This window comes from Gopherus flavomarginatus, chromosome 2 (assembly GCF_025201925.1).
Source record: "Gopherus flavomarginatus isolate rGopFla2 chromosome 2, rGopFla2.mat.asm, whole genome shotgun sequence".
Lineage (NCBI taxonomy): Eukaryota > Metazoa > Chordata > Testudines > Testudinidae > Gopherus > Gopherus flavomarginatus.
Genome location: NC_066618.1, coordinates 34435941 through 34456429, shown reverse-complemented (window position 1 = coordinate 34456429; position 20489 = coordinate 34435941). Strand labels below are relative to the sequence as shown.

At 44.8% G+C, this 20489-nt stretch overlaps 1 protein-coding gene across 1 annotated transcript in view; it reads left to right on the top strand.

The window, feature by feature from the left end:
• The first annotated feature begins 10860 nt into the window (after window positions 1-10860).
• The window catches only part of RAB18 (RAB18, member RAS oncogene family), a 41379-nt gene continuing 31750 nt past the window's right edge, over window positions 10861-20489 (top strand). The window contains exon 1 of the mRNA XM_050939172.1: window positions 10861-11031. Coding sequence (XP_050795129.1) covers window positions 10964-11031 — 68 coding nt within the window. The 5' untranslated portion in view covers window positions 10861-10963. The remainder of the gene's footprint in view (window positions 11032-20489) is intronic.

The window sequence follows — 20489 nt, the reverse complement described above, 5'->3', positions numbered from 1 at the left end:
GAGGAATCTCAAGCACTGTGTAAGTGAGTAGAGACTGAAAATAAGGGGCTCTGTACTGGGAATGTTAGGTGCTGAAATTCCCTGGCTTCTGGTTTGTAGATCTAGATATTAAAAAAAAAAAAATGAACACGTTCAGGCATCTGTAATTCTACAAGATAATAACTAAGTAATCCAGATTACTATGGGAAAATATAACTGAGTTTTTGTTCTAATATGGAGCGATCTAGCTAGCATTCAACAGCAGTATATATTACTCTTCAGACACAAACACAGTACAGTTATGTCTTATTTCTATATTGAGGTATTGTAAACCCAGAACCAATACTGCAACTAAAAAACTAGATTAGGGCATTGTCTTGCTGACAGTGAAGTTAATTATAGATTTGTCCCATTAACCTCAATGGGAGCTGGATCAAGTTGGAAATCTGGAACTAGTATAACTCATGATTATCATTAATAACACAGTAGTGCTTTTTCATCTTTGACAGCCTCCAAGTAAATGAACAACAGCAAAGCTGAAATTAAGTTAAAAAATAAGGTAATGGATTGCCCATGGAAAATTCTGGAAACAAATTCGTTCAAATACAACAGGAATGAGTATTTATACATTGGCAAATCTCCGTAAAGCTATATTGTATACTCCAAAAAGTTGATAAGGAAATGTTCTGCATGAGGAAGGCATCAGACTGTTAAAAGTTTAGAGACAGCAGGAAATGATTCATATCACAGTACTGTGGAATCTAGAATCACTTATATTGGTGAGCATACTGTGCCTCACCAGCTCAGATTATCATGAAGAATAGTTTAAATTTAAATCATCTTGTTAAAACAATTACTAATAGCTAAAGATACTTAAGAGTCCCCTAGAAATTAAGGATCAAACAAAGGCATGAAGATCTGCAAAAGTGCTTCCAAAGTTCAATATGTTCTAAGCACTCTATGTAAAAAGCTCAAATGACAAATGGAAACCAGAGTCTTTTGAAGCCCATAACAAATACTTCATATTGACACATAATTGAAATACTCATCGGAAAAGCTACCCAGACACAATGGATGGTATGTGATATGAACAGGAGAAGTTAAAAACAGGATACAAGACTCTGGGGACTATAGTGGAGACTATCCAAAGGCTAAATGACAAATATAAAAAACTCTAACTGCATTCAAGTTACCAGATGCTTCATAAATAGACAACTAACTAACTGAATCCAGAAAATCAAGGGGGAATACTACCAAGATGCAGGAAACCCAGTGGAAAAGTAATCTTAGTAAATCAACAAGACACTAAAAAAGTATGTGCAACTATATATACTTATAACAGAGGTGCAATAGGTAAAACAGAGACTAATCTTCTCAATGCCAGGAAAACTCAGTCACCTAATTCAAACTCCTGATACAAAAGAAATGTTTTGGTTTATCTGTAAGCATTTTGGCTTACATGTTGTTATGAGAAGACGAAATTGCATATATGTTGTTCTTGAAATTAGTACTGTGCATTGTGCCACCACCAGGATTGTGATTGGGAATGTGAATGGGCACCCGGGAATGGGCAACAGGGGATGGATCACTTGATTACCTGTTCTGTTAATTCCCTCTAGGACACCTGACATTGGCCACTGTCAGAAGACAGAATACTGGGCAAGATGGACCTTTGGTCTGACCCAGTATGGCCGTTCTTATTTCATGAGTTAGGGTACGTCCAGACTACCCGCCGTATCGGTGGGTTAAAATCGATTGCTCGGGGATCGATATATCGCGTCTAATCTAGACGCGATATATCGATCCCCGAGCGCGCTTATATCGATTCCAGAACTCCATCAACCCCAACGGAGTTCCGGAATCGACACGGAGAGCCGCAGACATCGATCCCGCGCCGTCTGGACAGGTGAGTAATCCGATCTTAGATATTCGATTTCAGCTACGTTATTCACGTAGCTGAAGTTGCGTATCTAAGATCGATTTTCCCCCCCTAGTGTGGACGAGCCCTTAGAAAGGGTCAAGCCTGGTCAGTATTTGAAGAAGCAGTTCACCAAGAAAACTCAAGGTGGCATAGGCATTATTATTTCCTACCTAATAGATGGGTTTTTTCTCTCTGGATCAGCTCTTCAGGACATAGACCTGTGGCCATACAGCACCTAAACACAGTAGGGCCCAATCCTGATGCAGGCCTTTGGACACTAAAGCAACAGAAATATTAAAAATAATAGTAAACCAATACCCCAGCGTGGTGTGGGAAAGGATTGTTTAATCAGTAGGTAATTTACATCAAGTAAAAGGTAAAATTAAGGCTTTGAACATTAGTTTTGATTAAGGCTACGTCACAGTATTTTTAGTAAAAGTAATGGACATGTCATGGGCAGTAAACAAAAATTCACAACCCCTGACTAAATCTTGGGAGTGCTGCGGGTGCTCGTGGTGGGGCGTGGCTACTGTAGGGGAAGGCTGGGGGACACTGCAGAGTCCTCGGGAGTGCGGCAGGTGTTAGGGGGCCAGTCCAGGGGATATTGCAAGTGCTGGGGGGAGCTGTCATGGGGGTGCCGTGGTGCTTGGGTGGGAGCAGCCCAGGACTCGTGCTGGAGGAGGGCAGGGGGGAGAGGAGTTGGTGGGATTGGCAGGCTCCCTATCTGGCTTCTTGGAAGTGGCGACATGTCCCTCCCTAAGCTCCTAACTCCATGCTTTGCCAGCTCCGCAGCTTCCATTGGCCAGGAACTGTGGCCAATGTGAGCTGTGGGGGCGGTGACTGCGGGAAGAGGCAGCACACAGAGGTAGGCACTAAAGGAGGGAAGGAAATGGTGCCGCTTCCGGGGAGCCCCCCCAAGGTAAGCGCTGCCCAGAGCCCTCACCCACTCCCACACCTTAGCCCTGAGACCCCCACACTCCCAAACTTCCCCTGCTGCTGTTGGGGGGCAGAGGTGCGGTGGCCCAAGACTGACCCAGCAGCAGCTGGTGCAACTGGCCTAGGGCTGCCTGAGCTGCTTGTACAGCCCCGGAGCCAGCTGCACCAGCTGTGGCAGAAATCATGGAGGTCACAGAAAGTAACAGAATCTGTAATCTCTGAAACAAACTTGCAGCCTTAGTTGTGATTAAACACCCCCGTTACAATTTTCACAAGACTATACCAGTGGATGTTAGCTGTTGTTCTGCCCAAATCCTAATTTAGGTAATTATACTTTGTCTTTACCAATCTAACTTTCTGCTTCACTTGCAAATAGAGATGGTATTTTTCTTATGCTCCTGTCCTAAACAGTTGCTGCTTTCTACAGCAGGGGTAGCTTCACTTCAAGCAGTTGTTAAAAAGATTCCTAAGGAGTTTTCAAATCACTTTGGGATGAAGGGCATTATGTACCTGTGAGACACTGTAGTATATTTATTATTACTATTACAACTATAATAGACTTCATTGTGAAGGGTGAACACTCCCATTTCCCATTGAAAGAGAGTTGCAGCTGCTCAGTATGCTCCAGCATAAGCCCCCAAAATAATAAGATATTATAAGTGAAAAAGTAACATGATGAAACCAAAAACATAGATACTCATAGACTCATAGACTTTAAGGTCAGAAGGGACCATTATGATCATCTAGTCCAACCTCCTACACAGCGCAGGCCACAGAATCTCACCCCCCAACTCCTGTAACAAATCCCTAACCTATGTCTGAGTTAGAAGTCCTCAAATTGTGGTTTGAAGACCTCAGAGAAGAGGAGGCTGCAGTAGCCATGGCAGGATAGAAGAAAATCTTTTCAAGACTCTCCGATGCTGCAGTTTTTATAGGGGAAGATGTAAGAAAGGATAAACAATGTGTGCTGTTATGCTGCCATGGCTACTTAGTGATGAACAGGCATAGGAGAGAATTGAATAATGGCAGCTGACTTGGGCCAGCCTCGGAATCTAGTATTGGCCTTTTACATAATACACAGAAACTTGGGTTCCAATTCTAAGTCCTTGCTGTCTAAGCCTGGAAATTTGTGGATGCAGCATGATCTGCAACTGCAGGAGGGAGAAGAAAACTCCTATTACTCAGGCATCCTTGCTTACTATACACCTTTCACCCAGCACCTGAATTTTAGGGGCACTGCATTCAGATTCTCAACCTGTCAGACACAGCACCGCCAGACAGATGGCCCATTCCCTTTTGTAGCATGGGCCCTCGTCACTTCCTCACTTTCTCACATCCATATTCCTGTGCCAGAAAAGGATCTTTTTCACTTGGTTGGTTGTGTTCCTAACTTATCAGATGGCTTATGTTGTGGCAGCCTTTGAATCATATGTTGCAGATGTGTATGAGGGCAAAGGCTCTTGTAAGGTGCTGCATTAGCCTTATTAAGTCATGAGACCAACTGGCTTGTGGTAAATGAGGGCATTTGTTCTCAAGTGCAGAAAAGACCCATTGCTGACTTTCCTCCTTTTAACAACCTTATTCAAGGTTCAATCTATTGAAGAAAAAAAAGTGATCTATTTCTTTTCTTACCCAGAACAATTGCTAAGAAATTATTTGATCTGGTTTGCTTGCAGACACATACCAGTCTAATCTGCACCCACAAGCAAGAATTTCCTATATTCAGAAAAATACCTCTTGCTTTATCACCACCATTATAAATCTGCAAGAAGTCTCAAGTTAGCTTTCCAGAAATGAATGCAGTGAGGTGAGGATACTAAGCTTTGGAAATGTGTTACTAATTCTTTTTATAACTCATCAAGATCCCTGCATATATATTCTATTTGAAACTGACTTGTCATCTTGATCTGTTCTATGAATAGCCCCTTCTTTAACTTCTACTTTTTTATGGTGTTAGGTAAAATATTTTTAAGATTATTGTATTGGATAAAAATATACTTCCTATGAACAAAGAAATGTCATCACAACCCTAATTGTTTCAGTATGCTTACAAGGTGCACACCTCTGCCTTACTCACATTTGGCTACTGAGGGAAAACTCCAAGGTTCAGAACTAGTCACATGTGTCATTGGTCCTTCTGTGATCTTTCACTGATTGTTTGCCCCATCCTTTTCACGGTTGGTACTTTTGTTGTAATTAAAAATATAAAAGATATTTTGCTCCTTTTTAAGATGTAATGAATGCACACCTGAAACTGATGCCCAAACAGAGGTACACTTGTGCACTGCTATGTTTATACCTTTTTAATGGTAACTTTAGAGATATTTTTAAAAGTGTATTTAGTGCATCCAATCAGTCTTAAAAGTCAGTTCTTGGTTGAGCTGAAAGGTTATTGACACAGTGCTGAAAAAGTGGCTTTTATTTTTAAAACTACTGCTTGCTCTTGTTGGGATTAAATGATTAATCCATTTATTTGAACAGAATTTAACAGAATGGAGACTTGACCAGCCTTTTACAAAATCTTCCAGCTGATATAAAGTGTGGTGAGTTGTGAAATGAGCACTGAAGCCTAACATTTAGTTAGTAAATTTGCCACATTTAAAGGCACAAAACTAAACTTGAACACTACTTAAGGTAACCAAATTCCTTTAGCATAAAACCAGGATCGTCTATAAATGATTAATACAGAGTTCCTTTTTAATTATCTTAAAAATGTGTTGATTTTCACTACCAGCAAGAACTGAGTCTTCCTGAAAAATGTTCAAAGTTATGATGTCACTATCAAAAGCAGCATTAACATTTTTGGGTAGGCCTGCAACACAATTTTTCATGTTACCCACCTACCAAATAGCCAGTTCCTGTCCATCATTATCACAACAATGTGTAATCCATCTCGTAAAAGTGTGTTGACTATGAGCAGTTTACTTTAATTGCTCAATGTTACATGCCTGGCTCCTTAGTCCTCTGCGCTGGTCACGGAAACTCATTAAGCATGTGTAGGCTTGTGAATCTCTGCAGGAGAGGCAGTGCTCAGCCTGGCTGCTGACAGCAGGGAGAGAGACAGTATTCTCATGCATCTCCTTCATAAAAATAGGTTGGAGCCTTCAAAGGAGAGGTCAGCCATAGCATGCTCATTTTCATTATACTCAGGACTCCAGAAAAGGCTTGGGCACCAACTGCACCTCCTGAACATTCCTCCACTCCCTGCTGGGGGCATGCCCCACAATTTGTGCACCTCTGCTTCAGAAGGTTTTGTGTGCAGCCTGGAGAAAATGCATAAATACTACCTAATCGATTGCTGGAACATCTTCTGAGGTAAATTTTATTATCCCTATTCTACAGACGTCAAAATTAAAACAGAAAGATTAAGTGATTTGGCAAAACTGTCAAAGGAGTCTGTCACACCCAGGACTAGACTTTGTTGTCAATCCCATACTTTACATTGCATCTCACCTTACTGAGTCACCCATCCTTATGGCTACAAGTTACATCTGCTCAGCATGGGAGCTGGTCCAACTGCAGACAGTTGGCTCAGAGTGCCTCACAGTGTGGCAGCATTAAATCAGTATTGAGCTAGATGGCACTTATCCATGCAGCCATCAGTCAAGGAATCCAGTGGCCTTGTTTTTCATAGATCAGCTCTGGGTAAAGGGGTGGAGAGGCGGTCACTGGCTTTCAGGAAAATAAGCAACAAACCTTCAATCCTAGCAATCAGTTTACTTTTTCAAAGATATCTTTGAAAGCAAAATTGCTAGAAACTTTCTGTTATTTAAATGAAAACTGACATGTAAGGTCTGATTCTATGGGGTGCTAAGTGACTTCAACAGGCCTGGATTATCCAATGCGCATTCAGTGCACTGGCATATGGCTCCCATCTCAGTGGACCCCCCCAATCACTGGAGGAAAAAAACCACCTTCCCACACCCACACACAAAGCAACTCAGGGCCACAAAGGGGATGTGGCAGGGCATCACATCACGGGGGGTGGGGGGTGTCACTCCTGAACAATGTGGAAAAAGCCAACAGGTTTGAGTGAACAGCCAGGCCAGCTATGCGGGACAGGAGCTGCTGTGGGAGGAAGGTAGGGAGTGCTTGCTCTCTCATCGGGCAGCTCCCACCCTTCAGAAGCGGGCTGGGGAGGGGGCAACTGCCACAGTGCACAGGGCCCCAAAATTACATGGATTTATATACATACTAGTGTAATAAAATAATATATAACACCTTCAATGCATCTCAGAATATTACAATAAAGAGATACAGCCATAGTCATCTATTTGCAGGGATGTGCCTGTAACATCTAATAAGATAATGATTGTTTTCGTGCTCATATAGCACAGTCATTGGGAGTTAGGATCCCTGAGGGAATCATAGAACTTTAGGACTGAAAGGGACCTCAAGAGGTCATATAGCTCAGCCCCTCTGTGCTGAGGTGAGACCAAGTATACCTAGATTATACCTCAAAGGTGTTTATCTAACCTGTTCTTAAAAACCTCTAATTACAGCGATTCCATAACTTCCCTTGGAAGCCTATTCTAATGTTTACCTATCCTTATGATTAGAAAGTTTCCCCTAATTTCTAACCTAAATCTCCCTTCCTGCATATTAAACCCATTACTCCTTATCCTAATCAAGTGTCTCCCAGGGAAGGACCTGTGTCATCAAGTGTGTCCAGAAAGGGGATGGGTCATGTTAACCTGAAAAAAATAATAATCTCAAAATATGCAATATGTGTGGAACAGGAGATGGGGGAAGTGAATGGAGAACATTGGGAAACCAATACATTTATTGATACACCTGTAAAGCAGGTCTGTATAGGCAAAAAGGTACAGTTGGTACAGAAAAGGTACTGGTACAATATTGTATCATGTCGACGAAACTTTTATATATGAGCTTGTATGCATTTATATTCATAGATTCTGTGGCCAGAAGGAACCACTGTGATCATCTAGTCTGACATCTGTATAACACAGGCCATAGAACTACCCCCAAATAATACTTAGAGCATCTCTTTTAGAAAACATCTGATACTGATTTAAAAATCGTCAGTGATGGAGAATCCACCACAATCCTTGGTAAATTGTTCCAGTGAACTGCCTCACTGTTAAAAAGGTACACCTTATTTCTAGTCTGAATTTGTCTAGCTGTAACTTCCAGCCACTGGACCATGTTATACCTTTCTCTGTTAAAGAGCCCATTATTAAATATTTGTTCTCTATATATGTACTTATAAACTGTAACAAAGTCACCGCTTAACGTTTTCTTTGTTAAGCTAAATAGATTGAGCTAAATATTGTCTATCACTATAAAGCAGGTTTTCTAATCCTTTAATCATTCTTGTGGCTCTTCTCTGAACCCTTTCCAATTTTTCAACATCCTTCTTGAACTGTGGACAACAGAATTGAATACAGTATTCAAGCAGTGATTGCATCAATATTAATATTTGTAAGGATAGGTTGAGCAAATGCTCCAATTACATGCTGGAATATTTCAGTTTTGAGGGGTAGCATGCGTGCCCCAGCACACTGAAAGTGATTTTGTTCTCCATTTCAACATGATTTGCTTGCTAGTAGCCTTCCCTCTCTCCTTCCTTTTTGCAGTTGTATCTGACTTTTTCTCTACTTCAGCTGTGATATCCAGTCCCAAAGGTACCACATCTGCCTACACAGAGAAACTGAAAGCCCTGAGAACATCCTCTTGGGTGACTTGTCATCCACCCTTACCCCCAAGTTTATCTAAGTAAGCTGGGGAGGGGAAAGATAATTTAGACCTTATTTTAAATCAAGAAAGTAATTTATCCTGTTTTCAGCTGAAACCCTGAAGACAAGCAGGTATGGATGGCAACCCCTCCGCACTGTTAAAGGAATCATGGTGCTGAGCTGCTTCTCAGCTGGACCCTGAAACTTCACCCAGTACAGAATGGCTCTGAGAGAGCAGGATGGAAGGGGTCTGTCTATATATATGCACTTGCCCTCTAGAAGCTGATGCGCAGAAAGAATAAAATACTTACTGCTAATCCTTTATCTTAAGTAGGGCCCTTCTTTTTGGGTAGTACAAGGTTCCAGCCCTAGCTCCCCAAGTATGTGTGTATAATTTATATAGTAATTTTATTTCCTGTGGTGATAATTGGATGAATAGTAGGCTAAGAATGATGGAAGAGGAGGGAAAATGGATAAACAGGGTGGGTAGATGGTTTCTTGACAATTCCCCATCTGTCCATAGCAAATGCCCTCAATTTATACCTCCCAAATCCATGAGGGGTAAGACCCCAATTCTCTTGAATAGAGCCCCTTCCCCAATACAGTATTTAGCCTGTTGTCCCACTTCCCCGCGTAGATTTGGTCACTAATAAGGATATGTCCACAGAATAGCTGTGATCATGCCTCCCAGCATGGGTAGACACTGCTAACTCTGCTGGAGCTAGCATAACACTGACAACCAGGGTCTGTCCGTGGGCAGGATGGAAGCTGGAATCTCTGGCGCTTAATGCAGGAGCCTCTACTGAATGAGCTAAAAGCAGACGGTAGCTAAGGCTGTAGAGTCATTTTCTCTCTCTCTTTAAGTCAACTTTGTGCCGCTAGATGGGACAGAACACCACACCCAGAAGGTGTGTGGGTTACACTGGCATGCTAGAAATAGCCCATGGACATTGGGGCTCCACTGGTGGCTGGAGTCCAAGCCCTTCCACCTCTTGGGTCTGAGTCAGGTGACTAGCCGGAGCTGCCACCCCCATCACAACGTCCATGCTGCAATTATTGGCATGCTGGAGCGGAGCTAGTGCAAGTTTGTTTACGGTGGGGAGACTGATTCCCCAACCGCAGCGCAGCCATACCCCTCGGGCAGGACCCACGTGTGGCGGGGCTGATCCCCCGGCCGCAGCGCAGCCATACCCCCCGAGCAGCACCCACGTGTGGGGGGCTGTTCGCGGTGGCAGCGCAGCCATACCCCCCCCCCCGGGCAGCACCCAGGTGTGGGGAGCTGATCCCAGCCGCAGCGCAGCCATACGACCCCCCCCCCCGGGCAGCACCCAGGTGTGGGGAGCTGATCCCAGCCGCAGCGCAGCCATACCCCCCCCCCCCGGCAGCACCCAGGTGTGGGGAGCTGATCCCGGTCGCAGCGCAGCCATACCCCCGGGGCAGCACCCAGGTGTGGGGAGCTGATCCCGGCCGCAGCACAGCCATATCCCTCGGGCAGCACTCACGTGTGGGGGGCTGATCTCGGCCGCAGCGCAGCCACCACCCCCGGGGCAGCACCCAGGTGTAGGGGGGCTGATCCCGGTCGCAGCGCAGCCATACCCCCCGGGGCAGAGCCCAGGTGTAGGGGGGCTGATCCCGGTCGCAGCGCAGCCATACCCCCCCCCCGGGCAGCACCCAGGTGTGGGGGGCTGATCTCGGCCGCAGCGCAGCCATACCCCCCGGGGCAGAGCCCAGGTGTGGGGGGCTGATCTCGGCCGCAGCGCAGCCATACCCCCCGGGCAGCACCCAGGTGTAGGGGGGCTGATCCCGGTCGCAGCGCAGCCATACCCCCCGGGGCAGAGCCCAGGTGTAGGGGGGCTGATCCCGGTCGCAGCGCAGCCATACCCCCCCCCGGGCAGCACCCAGGTGTGGGGGGCTGATCTCGGCCGCAGCGCAGCCATACCCCCCGGGGCAGCACCCAGGTGTGGGGGGCTGATCTCGGCCGCAGCGCAGCCATACCCCCCGGGGCAGAGCCCAGGTGTAGGAGACTGATCCCCCGGCCGCAGCGCAGCCACACCCCCCGGGCAGCACCCAGGCCGGGGGCAGAGGAGCAGCAGTCGAAGGCCCCAGTCTGCGCGGGTGACGCAGCGCACGGGGCTGTTCGCTGAAGTACTGAGTGGGGCGCGCAGACCAGTCCCGCGGTGACAGCACATCGCCGAACGCACCTGCCTCTAAGCGGCTAAACACAACTGCCTTCTCCGGCGCATGCGCCGCAGGGGAGGCTTAGGAAGTTCGTTCTCGTAAGTGGCGGCGGGTCAAAGCGCATGCGTGGAGGGGCTGCAATAGAAAACTGAAAAATAAAAAGGGCTGAGTGCGCATGCGCAGTCACGAGCGGACTGGGCTAGACTAGTCTGCGCAAGGAGGTGAGAGTTGGGGTCGGCCGGGCTCGCTCGGGATGGACGAGGACATACTGACCACGCTGAAGATCCTCATCATCGGCGAGAGCGGCGTCGGCAAGTCCAGGTGAGGCAGCGTCACTCTCCCGGCCGGCTGGTCATGCCTGGGCCCGGTGCCGTGCTGGCCACCTCCCTCCCGAGGGGCCCGGCCCGGTGAGGCCTCCTGATGCGGGGCTGCCGGCCTCAGGTACCGCCTCGCCCCCCGGCCCTGTTGACAGTCTGCAGGGGAACCCTCCCCGCTCAGGTCCTGGCCTCCCTCCCCCAAGTCCGGGCCCCTCCCTTGTTCACACCCAACAGGAGGATCTGGGCCCTTCCCCTTCGGCCCTGGTGACAGCCAACGCCCCCCCCTCAGTTCTGGACCTCCCGCCCTCAGGTCCGGGCCCCTCCCCTGGTCCTGTTGACAGCCAACTTTCCCCCCCGCCTCAGGTCTGGGCCCCTCTGGCTCTGGTGACAGCCTGCGGCCCCGCCCCCCCTCAGGTCCGGGCCTGCCTTGCTCACACCAAGCGGGAGGATCCCGGCCCCTCCCCTCCGGCCCTGGTGACAGCCAACACCCCCCCCCCCCTTAGGCCTGGAGCTCCCGCCCCCTCAGGTCTGGGCCCCTCCGGTCCTGTTGACAGCCGGCGGCGTCCCCCCTTCTCGGGCCCGTCCCCCGGCCCCGTTGACAGCCAGCGGCATCCCCCCTCCCCTCAGGTCCGGGCCCCTTGTGTTAACAGCGAGCTCTGGGCCGGGCCAGGCCCCTTCCCTCAAGCTCTGGTGACAGCCAGCGTGCACCGCCCCCAGGTCCGGGCCCCTTCCCTCTGTCCCTGGTCAGGCTAGCAGGGACCCTTCACGTCCTGGATCTGGTCACAGACTGCCCCCTGCCTCAGGGTTGGGACTTTACCCTCTGCCCCTCCTCATTTAGGGGCCTCCCATGCCTTGTGTGGGACGTTCCTCCTCACAGTCAGGCTATCTTCCCTCCTGCTTATCCTTGAGGACCCTCTTACCTAGTTGTCTTCTCTGTTTCTGTTCAGAAGCAGGCTCCCTCTTAGCTGCCCCCCCCACTCCACCGCACCCCGCCCCACGGTCCTTAAGATGCAACTTGTTAAATTACTTCTGAATCACTGCTTCCCAGTACCTGAGGATCATACTAGCATGGACCTTCTTGCAGTGAGTGAGTAGGGGTTCTTTGAACAGTCCCTTGACATAGTTAAAACAGGGACTAAATACAAATATCAAAACTGTCCTACTCAGACAGATCTGTTGCCTCCCCTCCATTTTATTATGCATGGATTTTTCAAATGAGATCTGAAAAGAGGGTCCTGACCACACTGTGTCGAAAAGATGTATGTGCTGTACATGTGAGGGTATCAAAGTTAGGCTTGGCAGAATTTGATTTTTATTTTTTATCATTTTGGTGGATAACAGTGTTAAATTATTTTTATTGATTTTAATTTATTTTCACGGTTGTGGGAAATTATGTGGCGTTGGACAGTTGGGGGTGTCACAGTAATTACTTAATGACAGTAGACCTTGAGATATACAAAGTTAAAGCTTTAGAATATTAAATTACTAATTGTACATTTTGACTTGAAATTTTAACAAAGTAAATATCCTTAAATCAAATGCAGTCTCAAACATTTTTCTTTTGCCTATCTGTAAATTTCTATTATTATCAAATGAAATTTTTTTTGGTTTGTGTGTTTATTTCCATTACTGTTTGTTGACATTTACTAATAAAAAAACCTAATCATTCCAAGCCTAACTATATTACATTTAGAAATAAATGCTTTTTAAAACAATAACTTAATTCTGCTATCTTGCATCAGATAAAAGGGAAACAGCTACTGCTAAGTCTTGCCTTCTAATAGTTTAAAGAAGGTGACAGCTAGTCACTGCCTCTTTCGAATCCTCAGTGTATCAGATCTGTAAAAGTTTTGCACTAATCCTGTGATGACCAACATGACTTGAGCAAATTTCTTTTAGATTAAGTCATCTCTTGTTCATGTGACCTTGTGAAAGTTTGCATTTAGATAAATAACTCCTACATCTTAGTTACCTGTTGTATGTATTTAATATCTCAAAACAGACATTTAAAAATCTTATTTTTATGTCATAAGGATTTCACTATTTTATATCCAAGAATAACATTAAAGCCACTTAGCATTTAAAGTTTTCTTCATTTATTTAGAAGGTAAACTGCAACTTTCTGTCAAGTACAGTAAATCCTCACTTAACATTAAAGTTGCATTTTTTCAGGGACATAACTGCAAGTTAAACAAATCCAATTTTCCCATAAGATTTAATGTAAATGTGGGGGGTTAGGTTCCAAGGAATTTTTTTTGGGGGCAGACAAAAGGCATTATATACTGCACAGTACTGTACTGTGGTGGGGAGGTGTCCCTGGCTTACCCCTGGGGCTCAGGGTTGGGGGTGCAGGGTCTGGCAGGGAGTTAAGTTGTGGGAGGGCACTCAGGGTGGGGGTGCGGGAGCAGGGCTTTGGAGCTGTGCTCTGGCTCCACTCCAGCTCCAGGCAAAAACGTGCCGCTCCAGCTCCAGGCTCCACTCCAAAGCCCTGTGCAGGAGGAGGCTCAGGGCTGGGGCAGGCAGGAGGTGTGCAGGTGGCTCTGCACAGCGCAGCACCACCCCCATGGCCCCGATTCTGGGAGCTGCCCCTGGCAGGCAGGGCCACATGGAATGCAGGTGCTTCAGGGGCTGCAGGGAACTGGGCTAAGGGGGCCCCAAGGCCCTGGCCTGCAGCTCTAAAGCCCCTTTCGGAATGCGGCCCTGCGAGCACGGGCCGGAGCACTCAGGAGGAGCAGGGGCAGCCAGCTGCTGGAGAGAAGTGGTGTTTTTCCCCTTTAAAGTGCCGCTTCTCTCTGACCGGCTTTGAAGGGGAAAGTGCTGCTTCTCTCCGGCCACTGGCTGTGTGGCTGCCCCTGCTCCTCCTGAGTTCTTCAACCTGTGCTCACAGGGCTGCATTCCGAAAGGGGCTTCAGGCCGGGGCCCCCTTAGCCCAGGGCTCTGCAGCCGCTAAAGCCCCTGAGTTCCGGGTGGCCCTGCCTGCCAGTGGGTAGGAGACAGCTTCCCCACTCGCTCACTCTCTTCCTCCATCCCTCCCAGAAAGTCATAAGTGCTGCCAAACAGCTGTTTGGTGGCAGGGAAAGTACAGGGAGGAAGGGAGGGAGAGGAAGCCGAGAAGAGGAACTTGTGCAATGCTCCCTTATAACGTCGTTTGGCTGACTTTACAAGGGAGCATTGCACAACTTTAAATGAGTATTTTCCCTAATGAAGCAGTGACATAACTTTGAAACAATGTTAAGTGGGAGGATGCTCAGCGATGAGTTACTGTAGTGTTATTTTTTACACTAAAAACACTGCTTCTGCTCGGACAATTTAACCCTTCCTTAATTAAGCTCTTACTTTTTTGTAGGTAAAGTAAGCAGTTCGGGCTTGCAATACACACACACACAATGATAGAACTTCCTCAACTTTATAGTCACGCTTCTGGCGATACTGGCACTTTTTATGTTCAAATTCTCTGTAAAATAAACTTGGTTTCTATATGTGATAGTGTCACACTTCAGATGCCCTATATTTTGCTGCACTAGACAGTGAAATTCAATACAGGATATCCATCATAGTTATAAACTCTTGTCCCAAACATGTAAAATCACTGATTAGTATCTTAAAAGGAACTTTCTCAGTGTAGTATTATGGCTAGTATGCCAAAATGAGAATCCTTGTACATAGACTTTAAGGCCAGAAAGCACTATCATGATCGTCTAGTCTGACCTCTTGCATGTTACAGGCCACAGAACCTCACCCAACCACTCCTGTAACAGAAACACAACCTCTGGCTGAATTATTGAAGTCCTCAAATCATGATTTAAAGCCTTCAAGTTACAGAGAATCCACCATTTACACTAGTTTAAGCCTGCAAGTGACCCATGCTGCAGAGGAAGGCAAAAAAAATCCCAGGGTCTCTGTCAGTCTGACCCAGGGAGAAATTCCTTCTCACCCTCAAATATGGGAATTAATTAGACCCTGTGCATGTAGGCAATACTCACCAGGCAGACACCTGGGAAAGAATTCTCTGTAGTAACTCAAGAGCCCTCCTCATCTAGTGTTCTAGCCACTGGAGATATTTGCTGCTAGCAGTGACAGATTGCTTACGCTGGCAAGTAGCCAGTCTCCTCATACTGTCCCCTGTATAAACTTATCAAGCTCAGTTTTGAAGCCAATTAGGTTTTTTGCCCCCACTGTTCCCCTTGGAAAGCTGTTCCAGAACCATCACTCCTCTAATAGTTAGAAACCTTTGTCTGATTTTAAGCCTAAACTTGTTGATAGCCAGTTTATATCCATTTGTTTTTGTGTGCATGTTGGCACTTAACTTAAATAACCCCTCTCCCTCCCTGGTGTTTATCCCTCTGATGTATTTATAGAGAACAATCATCTTCGCGTAGCCCTCTTTTGGTTGGGCTAAACAAGCCAAGGTCTTTGAGTCTCCTCTCATAAGGTAGGTTTTTCATTTGTCGGATCATCCTAGTAGCCCGTCTCTTTACCTGTTCGACTTTGAATTAATCTTTCTTAAACATGGGAGACCAGAATTGCATACAGTATTCCAGATGAAATCTCCCCAGTGCCTTGTATAATAATACTAACACTTCCCTCTCTAAAGAAATAACTTGTCTGATGCATCATAGGACTTCATTAGCTTTTTTCACTGCCACATCACATTGGCTGCTCATAGTCATCCTATGATCAACCAATACACCCAGCTCTTTCTCCTCTTCTGTCACTTCCAACTGATACATCTCTAGCTTATAGCACACATTATTTTTGTTGTTCACGAAGTGCATGACTTTGAACTATTAAATTTCATCCCATTTCTATTAGTCTCATTTCAATGCCATCCAGATCTTCTTGTATGATATTATGGTCCTCCTCCATATTGGCATTACCTCCCAACTTTGTGTCATCCACAGATTTTGTTAGCACACTCCCACTTCTTGTTCCAAGTTTATTAATAAAAATGTTAAATAAGATTAGGTCCCAAGACTGATCCCTGAGGAATTCCACTGGTAATTTCCCTCCAGCCTGACAGTTCATCTTTCTCTATGACCCATTGTAGTCTCCCCTTTAACCAATTCCTTATCCACTTTCAGTTCTCATATTAATCCCCATATTCTCCAATTTAACTAACACTCCACATGAGAAATTATATCAAGTGCCTTACTGAAACCAGATAGATTAGATCTAATTCATTTCCTTGTCTAAAAACTCAGTTAACTTCTCAAAGAAGGAGATCAGGTTGGTTTGGCATGCTCTACCTTTTGTAAAGCCATGTTGTATTTTATCCCAATTACTGTTTACCTCTATGTCCTTAGCTGCTTTCTCTTTCAAAATTTGTTCCAAGTCCTTGCATCAGGATGGATAAAAATCAATGATTTTTTTGATAAAATGTTTTTTACCTTTAGATTGGTTTTTGAGGAATCTTTGAGCTATAATGTATCTTAATTAAAACTCTCATCATGAAATAGGGATTATTAATTCTATAATATGAGACAATATATTCATGTAATGTTTGACACATTTTGTAAATGACTTCCAATAGTTCATGGATTAGGGACCCAAATTTATGGGATTCTAGGGGCTTCTATATAGATTGTTTAGGTTAATCTTTTTATCTACCCAATGGGACTCAGTGGTCTGTCTAGAAGATATCATAAGAAATGCTTAGTTTTGCAGTTCTCAAACTGTGTGGATTTGTCTCCAGAGATAATATGCTTGTTAACAGCAAAAAATGTTTTATTTCTTACCTCTAGATATTTATTTAAAATCAACCCTATTGTCCCTCTGCAAACTTATGAACACAGAGTCAACCCCTTACCTCTCTAAAAGTGCAAAATTTCAAAAAGTTCAATGAATAGAAGACTGAGTACGGTGACCAGAAAGCAAATGTGAAAACTCAGGACAGGGGATGGGGGGGTAATAGCCCATAGAAGAGAGACCCAAAAATCAGGACTGTCCCTATAAAATCGGGACATCTAGTCACCCTATTGTTGAGGGTGAAATACATCTGCACAAGGAGAAGTCTGTAGATAAATGTGAGAAGAGAGGGACAGTAGAATCAAAAGTAAAACTGTTTGAGCAGCATATTCCAGAAGTCTTGAGGCCTTTCTGAGTGTAGCCTTAATTGATTTTGAATCTACCATACCATTCTTTCACTAGAAGGGAAAACCTATAACAGCAGCAGGCTGTAAAAGAGTCCTAGTTTGGGAATAAGAACCATTCAAGTAATATATGTTTGATGTGACTTTCTTTTTTTTTTTTTTTTTTTTTTTTTTTTTTAAACACCAGGGAACTGGTTGAAGTCACTTAAGCACTTGGATTCAGAGACTGATGAAGTGATAATCTCATTTAATGGCAGTAGCTTCTTCTGCCGGTGTAGAAAGAATATTTTTTTTTCCTTTTGGACTAATTCATTCCAAATTGAGAAATCATTTGGGACCTGAAAAAGCAGGAAGGCTTGTTTGTTCATAATCTAGAAAAGAAACAGGAAAATGAAGGTGACGTGACTTAGCTGCAGAAGCCAATATTTTAAGTTTTTCATATTGAGCAGGTTGACAGTCTATTTAATTTGTTTTTCATTTAACTATTTTAGTTTAAAAAAAAAACACCTAAAAGTGGGGACCTGCATGTACCCTTCTAAGCTTAATTCCTAGCTTAGATCTGATAGCGCTGCCACGAGCCAAAATATAGTGTTTGGCACACTTTCTGTTCCCCCAAAACCTTCCTGGGGAACCCAAGACCCAAACCCCTTGGGTCTTAAAACAAGGAGAAATAAACCTTTCCCCCTCCCTGGGTTACCCTGAGAGACTACACTGATCCAAATTCCTTGGATCTTAAAACAGAGAGGAATTAACCTTCCCCCCCCTCCCTTCCCCCCACCAATCCCTGGTGAGTTCAGACCCAATCCCCTTGGGTCTTAGACAAGGGGGGAAAAAATCAATCAGGTTCTTAAAAAAGAGAGCTTTTAATTAAAGAAAATTTTTACTTTTTCTATCTCTGTAAAATCAGGATGGAAAATGTTCACAGGGTATTCAGCTCATATAGACTAGAGGGACTCCCCCTCCCCCTGCCCAGCCTGAAATTCAAGTTACAGCAAACAGAGGTAAAAATACTTCCAGCAAAATACACATTCACAAGTTAAGAAAACAAACATAAGACTAATCCGCCTTTTCTAGCTAGTACTTACTATTTTGAACATGAGAGACTGTTTCAGAAAGATTTGGGGAAACCTGGGGTGCACGTCTGGTCCCTCTTAGCCCCAAGAGTGAACAACGAACAAAACAAACAGCACAAATGAAGACTTCCTTCCACCAAGATCTGAAAGTATCTTGTCCTCCCTATTGGTCCTCTGGTCAGGTGTCAGCCAGGTTTACTGAGCTTCTTAACCCTTTTACAGGTAAAAGAGACATTAACCCTTAACTATCTGTTTATGACAACCTGATTTTTAAAAAACTTGAATGTTTAACTGAATTCAAAAATTCATATGCCTGTTTTGTTAAAATATATGTTTGCTGTTGAAGAAAGGAAAAAAAAATCCAGAATACGTAACCATTGTTTTAGTTAAATCAGTTTAAATGTCTGTCTGGTGATTGTTATCCTCCTAATACAGCCTGGCAAGAAAATCCTCCAAATATTAATGATTAACCTGTTGAATTGGAGATAGTTCACCTCCCAGTGACTTCATAAATATCTGCTTCAATTACCTTTGGCAAATGAAATAACCAGTCATTCATTTTCTGATATGGCTGTAAAACTAATCTGAAAAGTCTTCAAAATAAATCACTTAAAAAATGTGTAGCGTATACCTTCTAAAAATGAAACCTACCTCTATCTCTGAGTTGTGAAGAATATGTACAGTGACTCCTCACTTAAAGTTGTCCCAGTTAACGTTGCTTTTGTTGTTATGTTGCTGATCAATTAGGGAACATGCTCGTTTAAAGTTGTGCAATGCTTCCTTCTAACATCATGTGGCAGCCCCCTGCTTTGTCTACTGCTTGCAGGAAGAGCAGCCCGTTGCAGCTAGCTGGTGGGGGATTGGAACCAGGATGGACTGGTAGCCACCCTGTCAGCCCCCTGCTCCCTAAGTTCCCTGTGCAGCAGCTGCCTGCAGTTCAGCTGTGTTCCACCCCCCCCCACTGCCATGTGCTGCTCCTACCCTCTGCCTTGGGGCTGCTCCCGAGACTCCTACCTATTGTCCGGGGGGGAGGGAAGGAAGAGGAAGGCTAATGTCAGGGTGTCCCCCTCCCTCCTGCTCCTGCACCTTGCTTACCCCATCTTCCATAGAGCAAGAGGTACACATCAGGGCTCAGGACGGAAGGAACTTGCAGCAGCTGAGGTCTCAGCAAGCTGATCTAATTAACAAGGCAGTGTACTTAAAGGGTAAATGCACATATCTCTCTCACACATACCCCCTCTCTCACTCTACAAGGCAGCAGGAATGAAGGGAGTTAACCCTTGAGGGCTCAGCCAATTGCTAGTTCATCATTTAGCAGTAAGGGAAATATCCCACCTTCTGACTCCTCCACCTCAACCAAGCTTCACAATCATCATCATTGCGTACCAGTATTAAAAACTTATACTCTGTATATGTGTATGTCTATCTATCGTATAGTTTGTTTGGTGGGGAAAAAAAATTCCCTGAAACCTAACCCCCTCATTTACATTAATTCTTATGGGGAAATTGGATTTGTTTAACAACATTTCACTTAAAGTTGCATTTTTCAGGAATGTAACTACAACATTAAGTGAGGAGTTACTGTATTAAGGTTATAACAACAAACGAATGCACTTTTATGTAGAAACCCATGATTAAATCAAGTCTTCCTGACTGGTGATTTAAATCATGATTTAAATCAAATCCACCCTGCCTTGCATACAGTTCAAGTCGAACTAACAGGCCTGTAGCTTCCCAGATCACTTTTACCCTTTCTTATAAGTAGGAACTGTATTAGCATTTTCCAGTCATAGGATATAACCTCCAAGTTTACAGATTCATGAAAAATTCTTGCTATTTGAGCTTGCAATTTCACGTGCTAGTTCCTTTAATATTCTCAGATGGAGATTATCTAGGTTCCCAGATTTAGTCCTGTTAAACTGTTTGACTTTGACTTTGGATGTGGTCACTTCCATATACTCATTTCCGTTAGCCACCCTGCCACTGCCCCTAAACTATTCATTAGTCATATTAAAAACTGAGGCGAAGTATTCATTTAGGTGTTGGGCCATGCCTTTACAGTATTATCTTGAATCTCCACCCCATCCTCTGTGCTTAGCGGTCCACCTCCTTTCCTTTTTTCATCTTATATGGTTATAGAACCTCTTGCTACTCGTTTTAATTTCCTTTGCAAGATCCAACTCTGCTTGGCTTTTGACAGTTCTCATTTTATACCTACACTTCCTGACCTTCAAGAGGTAGCTTTCCTTGCTGATCCATCCCATCTTCCATTCCTTGTAGGCTTTCTCTTAATTACCTGT